Genomic DNA, 17,450 nt, shown 5'->3' with positions numbered 1-17,450 from the left:
GAAGAGGTGCTGGGGACTGAAGTGGGTTCTCTGCTCTTAGTTACTGAGCCATCTCTCCAGCCCCTGGATAATTTTTGAGGGAAGAGGACAGCATTTTTGAGGTGAGGGTTCAGCTGGGAGATGATGCCAGCAAAGAGGACAAAGAGCAGATCAGGGTGATCTGCTAACATTTTCCAAATCTAAACTTTACATTCAAAGCACTGGAGCAACCGGTGGAATTGTGGGACCCCAGCATTGTGAAGCCATCTTGCTGATAGACTCCATCTTAGGCCTGTCCTCAAGGTCACCCCAGCTACTGTAAAAACCACAAACTGATTCAGGAAAAGAACCATCCTAGGCTGGAGCCAAAATCAGGGGACAGCAGGAAAATGCCTAACATCCCCAGTTAAGCATTTTGGGGTCAGACTTGACCAATCCCCTAGCACCAACCCAACCTTACTAAACGTCAGCCAACTCTGTAATTGCCAAACTGGAAACTCCTGTTCTTTGCTGTAACCACGATAAAAACCCTGCCTAACGGTGTTTGGGGCTCTCCTAGTGATCCACTGTTTCAGTGAGGTTCAGGAGCCCTGGAGCTCAAGTTTAAATAAAGATGCCTTGCTTTTGCATATGGCTTCAGACTCCTGGTGGTCTTTGGGGGATCTAGCGATCTGGGCATACCAACATTTCAAGAGAAATGACAAAATCAAGTCAAATGTATCCTCCAGTGTACCTTGGTGAGCTGCAAATGGCATGTATTTTCTCCACGGTGTTTACTTCTTTTCTGTACCCTGTGCAGTTACCATGATTTTTATTATGCTCATTCCACATGGTGCTCATCCAATTGAACCATGAGCCCTGACTGGTCCAGGGTTACCACAGCACTTTACCAGAAGTGCTCAAAAAATGTGCAGTGAGAGGACAAATGTAACTGATAGCCACACACACGTTATGAGAACTGTCAGAAGGTAAGTTGTGTAAGAATATACTCACAGGGCACTGCCGACCCTTACCACCCACGCACACCAAGTGTTTTAGTCACTGTTCTGTTGCTGTGAAGAGACATCATGGCCACAGCAATCTTACATAGGAAAGGTCTTAATTGGGGGCTGGCTTATAGTTTCAGAGGCTTAGTATAGACTGAATATAGATCATCACAATGGGGAGCATGGTGGAAGGCATGGTGCTGATGTAGCACTGGAAAGCAACATCCTGGTCAACAGGCAGGGGGTGGGGCACAGAACGCAGGCCTAGGTTTGAAACCTCAAAGCCTAGCCCCAGGCACACACTTCCTCTCAAAAAGGCTACACCTCCTAATCCTAGTTCTTTTAAGTAGTTCTACTCCCCAGTAAACAGGCATTCAAATATATGAGCCTATGGGTGGCATTCTTATGCAAACCACCACATTCCACTCCCTGACTGAGAGCAAACATGTCTTCAGTCCAACTTCAAAAATCCCCATAGTCTACAATAGTCTCAATGTTCTTTAAAAGTCCAAAGTCTGAGACTCAAGGCAATCTCTTTAACTCTAATCCCCTGTAAAAACAAAATCCAAAAGCAGATCACATGCTTCCAACATACTTTGGCACAGAATATACATCACCATTCCAAAAGGGAGGAGAGGGAGCACAGTGAGGAAATTGTGGACCAAAGTAAGATGGAAAGCCAGGGGGACAAATTCCATACTCTGCCTCTCCATGTCCAATGTCAAAGCAATCTTCAGATCTCCAATTCCTTCCATCTTTGTAGACTGCAACACACTTCTCTCTCCTGGGCTGGTTCTACACTCAGTCTGCCCTCTCTCCTCAACAGGCATCCATGACTCTGGCATCCCCAACAACTTAGAGTCTCCAACACCTTCCAGTCTTCACCTTCACAGCTTCACACAAGGGTGTCTCTGTGCCTCCATGCAGGGATGCCCTGACACACACCTGGCCTGGGGGCTTTTCCTAGGTGTAAGGGGAAACGCCACAGCCCCTTTCTTGTATCCTTGACCGTATCCTTGACCTTGATCTTGTATGCCAGAACCGTGTGGCAGAAGCTGCCAAGTTCTGCTGCTTGCTGGGGCTGGAATTTGGCTTCCAAGTTCAATTACATTTGCATCAGCTTTCTGTTGTTGATCCGTCCCTTTACTGTAAGTTTTTCTTTAATTCTTTTTCACAAATTGGAAGCTTAGGTGGGTAGGATTTTTCCCTGAGGTCAACACTCCCTTTGTTCCATTTTGCATCAGGCTTTTCTTTAAACTTTTTATCTCCTTGCACACTGGACTTTGCTCTTCTTCTCCTCAAACTGTATTTTTTTTTTATTTCTCTTTGTTCAGCTTGTTCCTTCTCACTATAGATGTGCAAACAAGTGATTACTCATAATCACACAACATAGTCAACACTAGGCTGTCTTGAAATCTCCTCTCCCAGAACCATTAATCTTCAATTAAGCCTCAGGCAGATGTTTTGGAAAAGGGCAAGAAACAGCCACATTCCTTGCCAAAATATCACACACACACACACACACACACACACACACACACACACACACTGGTTTTTTAAGCCACTTACTAATAGTCTTACCCTCTGACCTCTTGAGCTGTGCCCTCATAATCTACATTGCTCTCAGCTCCACTGTCTCCCCCATGCCTACTAGGATGGCCCCTTCAGCCCTGCCTAAAGTATTCAATTTCTTTCCTAATCTAAAGTCCCAAGGTCCACATGCTACGAACAAGCAGCAAGGACAGGCCTGTCACCAAAACCCCACTCCTGGTACCAACTTCTATTTAGTCACTGTCCTATTGCTATGACTCTTAACAAGAACGCATTTGGTTTGGGACTTGCTTACAGCTTCAGAGCCTAGTACATTTTCATCATGGTGGGGAGCATGGCAGCAGGCATGGTGCTGGAGCAGTAACTGAGAGCTACATCCTGATCCACAGGCCAAGGGAAAGAGAGACTGGTCCTGGCATGGGCTTTTGAAACCTCAAAGCTCACCCCCAGTGACACACACTTCCTCCAACAAGGCCACACCTCTTAATCCTTGTAATCTTTCCAAATAGTTTCACTCCCTGGTGCCCAGACGTTCAACTACATGAACCTATTGGAGCCATTCTTATTCAACCATTACACCAAGTATCTAAAAAGATAAATGCATTTCAAAGAAAAGCAAAGACAAACGGGTCACTTTAAGTTTAACTCACTTAATCACGAAACAGAAGGTATTATTTATTTATAGCTACTTTAAGAAAATAACTCTAATTCACATTATTTTCCTTACCAATATAGAAGCAGAGGTTTTAGTACCTCAATCTGAATGTTTTTTAAATGGTCTTCTGTCCACTGGGATCCATGCATCAGTTTAAACTTCGATAAGATTTCTGTAGAGAGGTAACGGTCCCCACTGCTCACAAGGTAACATTTCTTCATTTTCTCAATATGTCTTAGTTAAAACACATAGTTATATACACATCAGTACAACATTCAGCATCCCAAATGTAAATGTTTCAGACAAATAATTAACATTTCAAACCAGCACTCACTACAGAATGCTGAAGTGTCTTGTAGACATAAATTATTTCCCAAGTGGTTTGCATTTATCAATAGGCTGGATAGCTCGGAGAGCTGTGCACACCCTACTTTCCAAAATTTGTAAAATTGTTACTCATTTTTAAAATGCAGTAGATGTGAATAAATGAGGACTAGAAAGAAATCAGCCTGCGGCTCATACGACCCAAGTAAATGCCAGAAATTCTTCTAGGGGAGACATGGAAGCATGGAGGCAGTCCCCTTCATAAACTAAGCATGGAGGCAGTCCCCTCCATAAACTAAGGCATGGAGGCAGTCCCCTCCACAAACTAAGCATGGAGGCAGTCCCCTCCACAAACTAAGCATGGAGGCAGTCCCCTCCATAAACTAAGCATGGAGGCAGTCCCCTTCATAAACTAAGCATGGAGGCAGTCCCCTCCATAAACTAAGGCATGGAGGCAGTCCCCTCCACAAACTAAGCATGGAGGCAGTCCCCTCCATAAACTAAGGCATGGAGGCAGTCCCCTTCATAAACTAAGGCATGGAGGCAGTCTCCTTCATAAAGTAAGGCATGGAGGCAGTCCCCTCCATAAACTAAGCATGGAGGCAGTCTCCTCCATAAACTAAGCATGGAGGCAGTCCCCTCCATAAACTAAGCATGGAGGCAGTCTCCTCCATAAACTAAGCATGGAGGCAGTCCCCTCCATAAACTAAACATGGAGGCAGTCCCCTCCATAAACCAAGGAATGGAGGCAGCCCCCTCCATAAACTAAGGCATGGAGGCAGTCTCCTCCATAAAGTAAGGCATGGAGGCAGTCTCCTCCATAAACTAAGCATGGAGGCATTCCCCTCCATAAACCAAGGCATGGAGGCAGTCTCTTCCATAAACTAAGCATGGAGGCAGTCCCCTCCATAAACCAAGGCATGGAGGCAGTCCCTTCCATGAACTAAGCATGGAGGCATTCCCCTCCATAAACTAAGCATGGAGGCAGTCCCCTCCATAAACCAAGGCATGGAGGCAGTCCTCTCTATAAACTAAGCATGGATGCAGTCCCCTCCATAAACTAAGCATGGAGGCAGTCCCCTCCATAAACTAAGCATGGAGGCAGTCCCCTCCATAAACTAAGCATGGAGGCAGTCCCCTCCATAAACCAAGGCATGGAGGCAGTCCTCTCTATAAACTAAGCATGGATGCAGTCCCCTCCATAAACTAAGCATGGAGGCAGTCCCCTCCATAAACTAAGCATGGAGGCAGTCCCCTCCATAAACTAAGCATGGAGGCAGTCCCCTCCATAAACCAAGGCATGGAGGCAGTCCTCTCTATAAACTAAGCATGGATGCAGTCCCCTCCATAAACTAAGCATGGAGGCAGTCCCCTCCATAAACCAAGGAATGGAGGCAGCCCCCTCCATAAACTAAGGCATGGAGGCAGTCTCCTCCATAAACCAAGGCATGGAGGCAGTCTCTTCCATAAACTAAGCATGGAGGCATTCCCCTCCATAAACCAAGGCATGGAGGCAGTCCCTTCCATGAACTAAGCATGGAGGCATTCCCCTCCATAAACTAAGCATGGAGGCAGTTCCCTCCATAAACTAGGCATGGAGGCAGTCCCCTCCATAAACCAAGGCATGGAGGCAGTCCTCTCTATAAACTAAGCATGGAGGCAGTTCCCTCCATAAACTAGGCATGGAGGCAGTCCCCTCCATAAACTAAGCATGGATGCAGTCCCCTCCATAAACCAAGGCATGGAGGCAGTCTCCTCCATAAACTAAGCATGGATGCAGTCCCCTTCATAAATTAAGCATGGAGGCAGTCCCCTCCATAAACTAAGCATGGAGGCATTCCCCTCCATAAACCAAGGCATGGAGGCAGTCCTCTCTATAAACTAAGCATGGAGGCAGTCCCCTCCATAAACTAAGCATGGAGGCAGTCCCCTCCATAAACCAAGGCATGGAAGCAGTCTCCTCCATAAACTAAGCATGAAGGCAGCCCCCTCCATAAACTGGAAAACATAAAGAGATTGATTCCCTATAAAATGTGGGTAACTCATTACAGAGACAAGCCATGGTGCTAGTCCTGATAACACCCAGGCTTCTTGCATATGACTCTCTCGATATGCCTTACAAATATGGATCGAGTCAGGTCTCAGAACTAGCCGCGTGCAGAGCCCAATTTGAAACATAAGCTCTGTAACCCAAATACTATTCTCATAACTGTAATAACCCAGTCACCGGCACATCTGCACCAAACCCAGAAGAAGTGCAGTTGTTAGGAGGAGCACACACAGTAACCTGGGTCACACGGAGCTAGGCAAGTGCAGAGCTGAGCCCCATCAGACCTTCAGAAGAGACTCAGGCCAGACAGAGCAAGGACCAGGCCGGCTGCTGGGACAAGAGGCCCACACACTACCAGTTGCACCTGACTAATGTGAGTGTGGTCGTATAGTTGACAAATTGCTTTCTGTGTAAAAGTCTTATATCATCATGACACTATAAAAAGTAGAATAATTTTAATAGCCGGTCTAGAATTTATGGGAATAAATATTATTCAAACCCAAATAACTGCTATTATTGGTATCTTTAAGCTATGAAATCTTTGAGATTTCAAAATCTTAAAACCTGTGATATAAAAATTTATTATCATGTCATTGTTTCATCCCTGCCAATGTGTAAACTACATTTTAATAGTTAACATTTGTGCTTGAGTGACTAAAATATTCTATAATTTATCTTTTAAGCTATTAAAAAATAAAAATGACCTGGGCAGTGGTGGCGCACGCCTTTAATCCCAGCACTCGGGAGGCAGAGGCAGGGGGATCGCTGTGAGTTCGAGGCCAGCCTAGTCTACAAAGTGAGTCCAGGATGGCCAAGGCTACACAGAGAAACCCTGTCTCAAAAAAAAATAAAAATAAAAATAAAAAATAAAAATGAAAATACCTTTGATGTCTTCCAGGGTCTTTAAGGACTTTTAACCTCTCGATGTCCATCCACAGCCACCAGTATCTCTCTCCTAGTGTGCCCTTTAGAAACTTCTTAAATCTTTCAAATTCCCTTCTGCTGCCAATGTCATAGGTTTTGTGAGATATACACCAGTCCGCCCTGCTCTCCGACCCAAGGCTCTCACTCTTTGAACTTAGACTCGCTTTCTCCAGGTTATCTTCCGATACAATTTCAACGTGGGATGAACTTGCCTCCTTCACACTATGCACAGGCTGGACACTGTCATCAAATATCACTTGGGATACGTTGTAGAAGTTGATGTAGCCTGGCTTGTTAACAAAAGACTGGCCTGTGATGTGCTCAATGGCTACCCTGAAGATAAAGACTATGTAGGCGTTTAGGAACTCCTCGACCGATAAGAAATGCAGGGCCAGGTTCTTCTCCTGCAGATCCCCCTTTTCAAGGTATATTCTTAGAAGCGCCTGAGAGGGCGTGTCTTTCACGGATGCGAAGCCTTCCTCCTCTTCTTCTACCTCAGTAGTTATTTTAGTTTTAGATGAGCTTCTCCTGGGGTGAATTCCATCATCAAAGATAAAATTCTCTGTATTAAATCATATAGACAGCTAATTGGTTAGATATGAACACAAAGGCATCCACTGTCAGACAGCTGCTGTAGAGAACAGCAAACAGGGCAGTCACAGGGGATAAGCACACGGGCTAGCAACTGCAGAAAAGTTCTCAAGCCTCGTCAGGGTGGCCACAAGGGGGAAAACTGGCAACAGGAATTAACTTTGCCTTTTGGCAGGCATACAAAATATACCGTATTTTCTGGTGTGTAAGACGACCCCCAACTTTTCCAGTTAAAATATACTCGCTGTATAAGACTACCCCTCTTCTCATGCATACCCTGTGCAGCAGTCTCAGGCATGTATCTATTTGCAGACAGGGCACAGACAGCCAGGAACTTTATTAAATGCCAGCAGACAGCCAGTGGCAGCCTACACTGTCCCTTTAAGGCACACTCCACACTCAACCCTAAGACACACAGCCCTCGGCCCTCTGGGCGGGTTCCAGTGGAGAGCCAGTCCCTGCTCATGTTCTCCTCCTTGAGGTACAGGAAGATGTGCGCAGCTCCTCCCTGCTTCACACTCCCGGCACAGGGTGGGGAATGGGCCTCAGCATCCCACCCACTATATGCGCTGGACATATGAAGCCAGAGGAAGCAAGCTGCAGGTTAAGTACCGGTGTATAGGACGACCCCCGACTTTGGCATGGGTTTTTCAGGTTTAAAAAGTTGTCTTACGCACCAGAAAATATGGTATATAAGAATCATGCATGCAACTCTTATGTATAACATAGGGGCCTATGAAAGCTTACATTTCCTTCCTAGAATACAGTTTCAGTTCTTATATTCTCTTTCAAAATTCAGCAAACTATGAAAGTTTCACATGTCAATCTATCTTCCCAACTCCACAGACCAGTTAATGGTCACCTATATCTTTATCCTGGTCACCAACGTCTTTACTCTCAGTGACCACTTTCTCTTATCAGATTTGAAACTCCATGGACCAGAAGCATTTCACTATACAGTTCTGTACTGAGAATGAACATGACAGCTTTCCCCCAAGTGTGTGCGCAAGCGCTCACCTCAGTCCCGCAGAACCAGGAGGGGCCGGGCACGGCCTCACGTTAATCCCATACAACGGAGAGGGATGAGGGCAAGGTGAGGAGAGCAAGGCAGGGCGTTCCACCCAACCGGCCTGCCTTCCCGCTCATTCTCAGCTGTTCTAGTTTTCTACAATACACGGCGAAACAGCAGGAAGCACACAGAAACCTGGATGCTGTCAACCAGGAAGATTCCTTGTTCTTTTTTATCTAGACATTTTTGGCCAGTTACTGCATCTAGGTCTTTTCCATGTGCTACGTACACGTCTCTGAGAGGTTAGAATCAACCACTAGTGACTTCCTGGATTCTCCTCAATAATCATGTCTGGAATTTCACAATTAATGACTCCCATTTTATGGCAGTTACTTCCAACTTTTATGAACAGTTGGTATCACCCATAAAAACTCCCCATAGTAGAATTCATCTGTTTTCCAAGAACAAAAATAACTCAGAAGCAGAAGACAAATTCAAGTCTACCAATGATTATTTTCATGTTGTTGTTGTTGCTGCTGTTGTTGAGACACAATCTTCTGGCCTTCCTTGGCTTCCTGAGGCCTGGAATTCTAGTATGTTCCAACAATCCCAGCCCATTTGGTTTTGGTTAGAAATATTGTACCTGCTTTATTGCAAAGACTTAATAGGAGGAATCTATAAAGTGTGATAGAAATAAAGACAAGAGACTCACTGGCTGGCTGTAGAAGGCGTGCCAAGCTCTAGGGTAGTACTCTCTGCCTGTTTACTATATATAACTAGTCTAAGCTGACAGACAAGAGAAAGCAAGATTGCAGGTGGCACAAGTCATTCCAGAAACCACGCGGCTAAGAGCTGGGCGTGCTCGTGATGGCCTGCCCTGTGAGCACAGCAGAGGCTGAGGCAAGAAGGATCACTGTAAGTTCAAAGCCAGCCAGAGATACAGAGCGACTCTGCAATTAGCCTGGACTACACAGAGTGACCCTGTCTCAGAAAACAAAATCACATGACTAATAAATATCTGAATCCAGTCTAACCACCTCCATCTTGTCATACAGACTTCTTGAAACGGTACAAGCGAGGCAGGAGTGGGGCACACGCCTGTAACCCCAGCACAGTACAAGCGAGGCAGGAGCGGGGCACACGCCTGTAACCCCAGCACAGTACAAGCGAGGCAGGAGAGGGGCACACGCCTGTAACCCCAGCACAGTACAAGCGAGGCAGGAGCGGGGCACACGCCTGTAACCCCAGCACAGTACAAGCGAGGCAGGAGCGGGGCACACGCCTGTAACCCCAGCACAGTACAAGCGAGGCAGGAGCGGGGCACACGCCTGTAACCCCAGCACAGTACAAGCGAGGCAGGAGCGGGGCACACGCCTGTAACCCCAGCACAGTACAAGCGAGGCAGGAGAGGGGCACACGCCTGTAACCCCAGCACAGTACAAGCGAGGCAGGAGCGGGGCACACGCCTGTAACCCCAGCACAGTACAAGCGAGGCAGGAGCGGGGCACACGCCTGTAACCCCAGCACAGCACAAGCGAGGCAGGAGAGGGGCACACGCCTGTAACCCCAGCACAGTACAAGCGAGGCAGGAGCGGGGCACACGCCTGTAACCCCAGCACAGTACAAGCGAGGCAGGAGCGGGGCACACGCCTGTAACCCCAGCACAGTACAAGCGAGGCAGGAGAGGGGCACACGCCTGTAACCCCAGCACAGTACAAGCGAGGCAGGAGTGGGGCACACGCCTGTAACCCCAGCACAGTACAAGCGAGGCAGGAGTGGGGCACACGCCTGTAACCCCAGCACAGTACAAGCGAGGCAGGAGCGGGGCACACGCCTGTAACCCCAGCACAGTACAAGCGAGTAACCCCAGCACAGTACAAGCGAGGCAGGAGCGGGGCACACGCCTGTAACCCCAGCACAGTACAAGCAAGGCAGGAGTGGGGCACACGCCTGTAACCCCAGCACAAAGCAACAGAGCTGTTAAGTTTGAAACCAGCCTCGGCTACATAATGAGATTCTGTTTCAAAGACAACAACAAACAATAACGAAACACAAACCAAGCTGCAGCAAACACACACGACGAGAAAGAGGAAGGCGGGGGCTGTGTGGATAGGTAAAGGCTTGCCTTTCCTTTGTCTGCTTACCAGAAATAGAAGAAATAGCTGGGGGTGCAGTTTGGTGGTGGGGTTTACAGCTGGATGATGAGAAAGTCGTTACTGTTTGCTGACTTTGCTTTGCCAGTGTAAACCAGTCTTTTGTTTGAGTATAGGAGGCCTAGGAAGAAAGAAACATTAGTTTAACCTAACCTTAATAGTCTCCTGCCAATCCAAACTCTGAAAGAAAAATCATTATAATTCAATTTATAGAATACAATATACAAGAGAAATTATTTTATCAAGAATAATCATACTAAAACTTCAGCAGATAAGAAAATGTACTTCAGCACTGAAGAGCACTTGGCGTTCTTAGGGAGGACCTAGATTCTGCCCCTAGCACATCACACTCACAACCACCTGTGACTCCAACTCTCCTGGCCTGTGTGGGCACCATGCAAACACACATGTGTACACAAGGAAAAAGTTGCAAAGAGAATTGGGAGGAAATAAATTTCAATTCAGACTCTTTCCTATTAGCTGCTCACAGGCAAAACCCATGCCTGTCACCTGCTGCGCTCCTTCCCTCGCACCTGTGGCCACAGCTGGCTAATCCAGGCTTCCTGCACCTGCCAGATGCATGACTACGTGGATGTCTCTTGCCAGCGTTTTCCGTTCAGTGCTTCACCGAGTACTCTGCATCCTCAGTGCTATCAGGCCTGGCTCCGTGTTTTCACTGACAGAGAGTGTCAGACACTCTCGGCACCACTGGGGACCTGTCGCGCTCAGCCACAGGACTTTTGCAACTTTGCTTGGGCTCCACACCACAGGAGTGATCCCTGGCTCCACCCGTGCTCAGAAAGGCCACCAGGCTTTGCTTTCCTCCATCTCACCCTCAAAAGCCCCCTGCGGCAGAAACTTCTCTGCTTTTCAAGGGGGAAAGGACTCGATACTTTAAACCAATGGAAACCCTTTGTGCATCATTTCCAAACCAACTGGCCCCATCTTTAGCTGACCATCGGCCAGAAGCTGGGTGGACTCCAGCCTTTGAGGGGCACATGAGGCTCCGTCCCCCGCTGAGGAGGTACCGGCAGTCGGAGGTGTAGCCAATAGTTCAGGACTGAATAAATAATCTACCCTCTTGCATATGCAAGAAACCCAAATTAAACTCAATGGTTGCTTTTCTTAAAAAACACAAGGAAGCAGGCGGGGTCTTGTTGGAGAGGGGTCCAGAGGGAGGGGGGGGGATAAGAAAGGGGATGGGATCCGGGCGTGGTGGTGCATGCCTTTAATCCCAGCACTCAGGAGGCAGAGGCAGGCGGATCGCTGTGAGTTCGAGGCCAGCCTGGTCTACAAAGCAAGTCCAGGACAGCCAAGGGTACACAGAGACACCCTGTCTCGAAAAGCCAAAAAAAAAAAAAAGAAAAGAAAAGAAAAAAAAAGAAAGGGGATGGGGTGAAATGATCAAAACACACAATTGCCAAAGGATAAAAAGTATTAGAAAGTTAAAAAGAATTTTCCTAGATGAACCCTGTGCCTGTTTCTTGCAGCAATTCTCTCATTTTTCCTGGAAAATCTAGGGGGGATGAGGGACTGCCTTGCGTCCCTCCAATTTCTAGGGGGATGAGGGACTGCCTAGCGTCCCTCCAATTTCTCCTTCTTCCAGCTGTCAGGTTGCTATTCAGTGCCAACTTCTGGGAGAGAAATGGCTCATCTGGAAGATCTGAGATCCCTTGTTTTTTTATGCCCATTCCACGGGGCAAATTAGGCCACACAAGACAAAGCAAGAGAGGGAAATGACCAAAAACCCTCATATGGCTACGGGTTCCTTGAGTGTACAAAGTCTGCAAAAGACTCTAATGCAGGCCCATTGTTGCTTTCATTTATTTCTTTGCTTGGGTTTTGTGCGATAGTGTATCTCTCTATATTTCTCTGGATGGTCTCAAACTTACTAGGTCACTCAGGCTGGCCTTAACTCAACTTGAGGTCCTCCTGCCTCAGCACCCCAAGTAAACAGGTGTGCCACTACACCTGGCTTACATCCAAGACATTTATTATTAATAATTATGAACTCATTCAACATTAACTTGAGCCACTACTCTATCCCAAGAATAGATACCAGGGATACCTAAGCCCTTGGAGAAAAATAAGGTAATTAAGGAATGTTCAAGAAAAAGGAAGGAAGAAGTTAGCCGTCAGTCTAGTTATCACACTTGTGGTTGTTAAGAAGTGGGACAGTTGTTTGTGTTTAGATGACACAAGTGAAGGACTCAAATAAACATCACAAATGATCATTAAAATAATATCTACCAGCTGGGAGCGATGGTGTATACCTGTAATCCCAGCACTCGGGGAGGCAGAGACAGGTGGATCTCTGTGAGTTCAAGCCCAGCCTGGTCTACAAAGCAAATCCAGGACAGCCAAGGCTACACAGAGAAATCTTGTCTTGAAAAACTAAAATAATAGTAATAGTAATAATAATAATAGTAGTAGTAGTAATAATAATAATAATAATAATAATAATAATAATAATAATAGTTGTTGTTGTTGTTGTTTCTACCTCTAGTTTGGTTTAAATAATCTGAGAATACAAAGAAATTTAAATTCTCAAAATCCAAAAGCTATGACTTCATACTTTGTGGTAGAAGTCGTAAGAGAGTGTCATCTCAGAGAAGAGAGGAGGCCAGTCAACTTGATAGTCACTGTCTACGTTAGCTGCCCACTTGTCAGAAGTGAACTCCCCTTTGCATCTTATTGACCCCATCAATAAACATCTCATGGCTCCCCTGACATTTCTATAATACATAAGAGAAAGTATACTAAAATAAGTATAGCAGAAAAGAAAGTGAGTCCTTTACACAGCCTCAAGCATTACCAGCAGAGAAAATGGAGCTGGGAGATCGAGCTGGATAGACTTACCCAGACTACAAAAGTAACTAGGTGTGAAAAATACATGTTCGAGTAACACAGACCTATCTACTTCAGTACAAGGCGCAGATGGTAAGATGGCTTCCTTCCATCTGATTCCTTTAGTGTGGGTCTAGACCATTCTGTTGAAGGAATCTGAAGCCTAAATCTAGTTCAGCAGAAAAACCAAATGGCCATGACTAATGGGCAATGTTTGACACAGATTGTGGAGGAATGCTGAGTGAATGTATCAACCGTCAATCAAGCACTGTTTAGCCAGCCAGTCAGCTGGGCAGAAGGACAGGAAGTGGAAGGCGGGGCTTGCTGGGGGAGGAAGAGCAAGTTTGGCAGTTGAGAGGAGAGATGGCTGACTGGTAGGAGGGCAAGAGAGAGAACGACCAGATGAGCATCTCAGTGGCGAATGCTTGGGTAGATGTATTATGTATCAGTTTGGAGTAGTTTGTTTACCACAGTTTAGGAGAAGATTTGCATTAGTTTAGATTCTGCCCAGCGTTGTGCTAGCAGCTTTAAAGTATACTTCAGACTCTGTGTCTTTATTTAGCATCTTAGGCTGAACCCGATACATTTTTAATGTAACAATAGATGAAGAATAAAAGACTAGCACACATGGGCCACATGCTCGCCAGCTCAGATTTCATACACACTTGTGTGTTGCAAGAGCAAAGATCTGGTAACTTAAGGCAAAACAAACAAACAACCAAAAACAAATTCTCACTATATTATAGATGATCTAAAAGGATGATTGGTTGTAGGTTGTATCTATTTAAGTCACTCACAATCACTCTACACTTACCCAATAAAAGAAGAGAAATCTGCCTGATAACAGTTAAACAGTAATGTATTTTTCTAACTAAGAATTATCTAAACACCACTCAACGTGTTATTTAAAAAAAATTTTTTTTTGAATTCCTATAGTTACCACTTCAGAACATACTGTAAATGCCCTTTCTTCCCAGGTGACATGAGGTATGTGTCTCAGGCTCAGTTAGCTGCTTCCTATACATAAGGAAGGACACTTCTATTTGCATTTCTAGTAAGACATCCGAAACACATCAGGGTAAACCCGCTGGAATCCTGACTCTGCTTGGCCAAGGGGTCGGGGACTGCTTTGAATCAATTTCCCTTACACTGAAATGCAAAGTTTTGCTGGTTCTCAGCCATGAAACCCTCATCCTACCTGGCCAAGAGAAACGTAGAACTTTTTCATAACCATGAGATTGTCCTCTTCTATGTCAGGGGCAGGTGGGGTCTGCGGTTTTCTCATGATCCAGGGGGAAAAGGCTGTGCCTATTGTGAAATTTATGCCTGAGTTGCTCCATGTTGCTTGCGAGATCAGCTTGGCCAGCCTGTTTTGTAGAAATCGCAACTTAACAAAGGCTTATTCACAGAGACAGTCACAGTTTTCATTTGCCCTTTACTGAAAATTAAGTATTCTAAGAAAAGTTCAAATTTTAGTAAAATTCTGGGATTTTTCCACATTCACACTTGAAAAGGGAAACCTTGGCCCCACACTGCTGTTCTGCCTGCATGTGCCCGAGTCCCTGGAACTGTAATTGGGGGTAGGTGAGCCCATCATGAAGGTGCTGGAAACTGAACCAGTGTCTCTGCAGGACCAAGCACTCTTAACTTCTGAACCATGGCTCCAGCTCTCCAGATCCTGTTTTTAATGTCACATTAGCATTCCCTTTGTAAGCCCTTGTATATAAACACCACTGTGAGTTAGTGACAGGTACATTTTTGAGTAAAATGATTAAAGAGACACAACTGTAAAATCTCTTTAGAGAAGTTGAGTAGTTTTTGCCAATTTTTACAAAAATCACTCCTCTTCTAAAGCATATAGTATCCAAACTCCAATCGATATCACAAAATTAACTTTATACAAGGCAGACAGACAGCGGGCAGCAGGATTACCTGTATTCAAAGTAGCAATCACTCTCCAGAAACGCTGGAAGTCTTTTCCTTTTGATCCACTTAATACCTTGTTCCCGGTTGAGACACTGTTTAGAGAACACAATAAAGAGAAAGTCATCTTTGGACTGGCCCTGTAACAGCTTGAGAAATGCTTGCCTAGAATGCATGAAGGTCAATCCCAGCATAGGCGTGAGCGTGGAGGTGCGTGCTGTAGTCATAGGTGTGAACGTGGAGGTGCATGCTGTAGTCACAGGTGTGAGCGTGGAGGTGCGTGCTGTAGTCACAGGCGTGAGCGTGGAGGTGCGTGCTGTAGTCATAGGTGTGAGCGTGGAGGTGTGTGCTGTAGTCACAGGTGTGAGCGTGGAGGTGCGTGCTGTAGTCACAGGTGTGAGCATGGAGGTGCGTGCTGTAGTCATAGGCGTGAGCATGGAGGTGCGTGCTGTAGTCACAGGCGTGAGCATGGAGGTGCGTGCTGTAGTCACAGGTGTGAGAGTGGAGGTGCGTGCTGTAGTCACAGGTGTGAGCGTGGAGGTGCGTGCTGTAGTCACAGGTGTGAGCATGGAGGTGCGTGCTATAGTCACAGGCGTGAGCATGGAAGTGCGTGCTATAGTCCAGCATGGGAGGATTAGAATTTCATGGATATGCTATTTTCCTGTACTGTGGCTCTCAGCTAACTTTTGTCTTTCTTTTTTCCATGGCAGAAGGTAGAACACTGATAGCTGTGATTGGTATTTTTATTTTCTATTAATTCTATAAATTTCCCTCCAACATTAGTTACATTCCAAATTATGGAAGTTTATTTTTGTTTCTTATTTTGAGACTTATCTTTTGACCTGTGGATTACTTAGAAAGTATTTAGCTTAATTATTTTAGACATTTGGATTTTTTTTCCCACATTTTTGTTATTGATGGATGGTTTAATTCTGGGGTGATCGATAAGATATTTTGTGTTATTTCATTCCTTTTAGTTATTCTAATTTGTTTTAACCCCCAGAATAGCATCTATTGTGGTAATCCCTCCAAGTGTACTTGGAAAAGAACATGTGCTTTGACTTTGTGGGGTGAAGGGTCACAAGCATCAACAGGGTGGCTTCCTCGCTGGTGAGACGGGGCTACTATGTCCTTATGAACCACTGTTTCTGCTGACTGCTGAGAGCCAGGTCCTCATCCCAAACCTTAACTATGGTTTTGGCTATTTCCTCCTTATATTTGATTAGTTCCTATCAGGTACTGTGAACCACTGTGGTTAGGTGCACATACACTAAAGCTGCATGTGACTTCTATAAACTGACATTTCATTACTATGTAATATCCCTCTTTATCCATAGCAGGAATCCTTGTTTTGAAAGTTACTTTGATACTAATATTATCACCTTAGCTTTCCTTTAGTTAGAAATTATACGGCATATAGTTTCTTCTATTTATTTGATACTTAATATTGATCTCTTGTAGATAAGAAACAATTCAGTTTTCTTTTTTCAATCCCGCCAGACTCTAATTTCTAATTAGGATGGTTAGACTACTTAAATTTAATGTAATTATTGATGTTACTAATTATTGTTACTACTAAATATTTGCATACTTCAATTGAAAACTCTTAGATGATAATTTATATAGTTCAGTTTCCCTGATCCACCATCAAATTAATGTAATTATTATTAACATTTCCTATGTTAGATATTAAAAGATGAGAACTAAGGCCAGGCGTGGTGGCACACACCTATAATCCCAGCACTCGGGAGACAGAGGCAGGAGTATCGCTGTGAGTTCGAGGCCAGCCTGGTCTACAAAGTGATTCCAGGGCAGCCAAAGCTACACAGAGAGACCCTGTCTCAAAAAACAAAACAAAAACAAAAAAGATAAGAACTATAAATGAAATTAGTAACAGGAGAGTTGGCACAGAAGTGTCTGAAGCCATGAGGAGACACATTTTCAGCCTAGTTCTCCCTAGTTCTAAAACAGCATTTTGAAATAATCGCTGTCATTGTCACTGATCCATCCATACACTAAACATACGGAGGAGCTAGAGGTATGTCTGATGATGAAAACAAGGTTTACCCAAGTGACTTTTTGGTTTTTTGTTTTTGTTTTTTGTTTTGTTTTGTTTTTGAGACAAGGTTTCACTGTGTAGCCCTGGCTGTCTTGGGCTTTGTAGACCAGGCTGACCTCAAACTCAGCGATCCGCCTGCCTCTGCCTCCCGAGTGCTGGGATTAAAGGCGTGCGCCACCACCACACCTGGCTCCAAGTGACTTTTTCAAGGACACACAGCTGGCGGGCTCAGCCTGGTTTGACTATAGATTTGCTGGCCTAAAGCACAAGAGATTAAAAACTACCAGCTGATACTGGAATTGAAATCCGGGAGAGGTGGGGGAGTAGGGAGGCAGGGGGGTCGGTTACGGGATATCCCTCCCTCGAGGCTTCAATGCCATCTCAGTTCCCAACTGTCAA

The 17,450-nt window shown here is 45.3% G+C and overlaps 2 protein-coding genes across 6 annotated transcripts in view; both read right to left on the bottom strand.

The window, feature by feature from the left end:
- Nucleotides 1-17,450, bottom strand: part of RGS22 (regulator of G protein signaling 22) — a 118,396-nt gene that overhangs the window by 72,993 nt on the left and 27,953 nt on the right. For all 5 annotated transcript variants that reach the window (XM_084803057.1, XM_084803060.1, XM_084803061.1 and 2 more), the window contains 5 exons: nucleotides 15,002-15,087; nucleotides 14,268-14,436; nucleotides 10,214-10,343; nucleotides 6,428-7,031; nucleotides 3,244-3,405 (listed from right to left, as the gene is read on the bottom strand). In XM_084803057.1, coding sequence (XP_084659183.1) covers nucleotides 3,244-3,405; nucleotides 6,428-7,031; nucleotides 10,214-10,343; nucleotides 14,268-14,436; nucleotides 15,002-15,087 — 1,151 coding nt within the window. The remainder of the gene's footprint in view (nucleotides 1-3,243; nucleotides 3,406-6,427; nucleotides 7,032-10,213; nucleotides 10,344-14,267; nucleotides 14,437-15,001; nucleotides 15,088-17,450) is intronic.
- Nucleotides 1-17,450, bottom strand: part of COX6C (cytochrome c oxidase subunit 6C) — a 161,895-nt gene that overhangs the window by 119,373 nt on the left and 25,072 nt on the right. The window lies entirely within an intron of this gene.

The sequence above is a fragment of the Acomys minous genome (genome assembly GCF_964271855.1).
Source record: "Acomys minous genome assembly, chromosome: 12".
NCBI classification, from domain to species: Eukaryota; Metazoa; Chordata; class Mammalia; order Rodentia; family Muridae; genus Acomys; species Acomys minous.
This window is presented reverse-complemented; position numbering and strand designations above follow the sequence as displayed.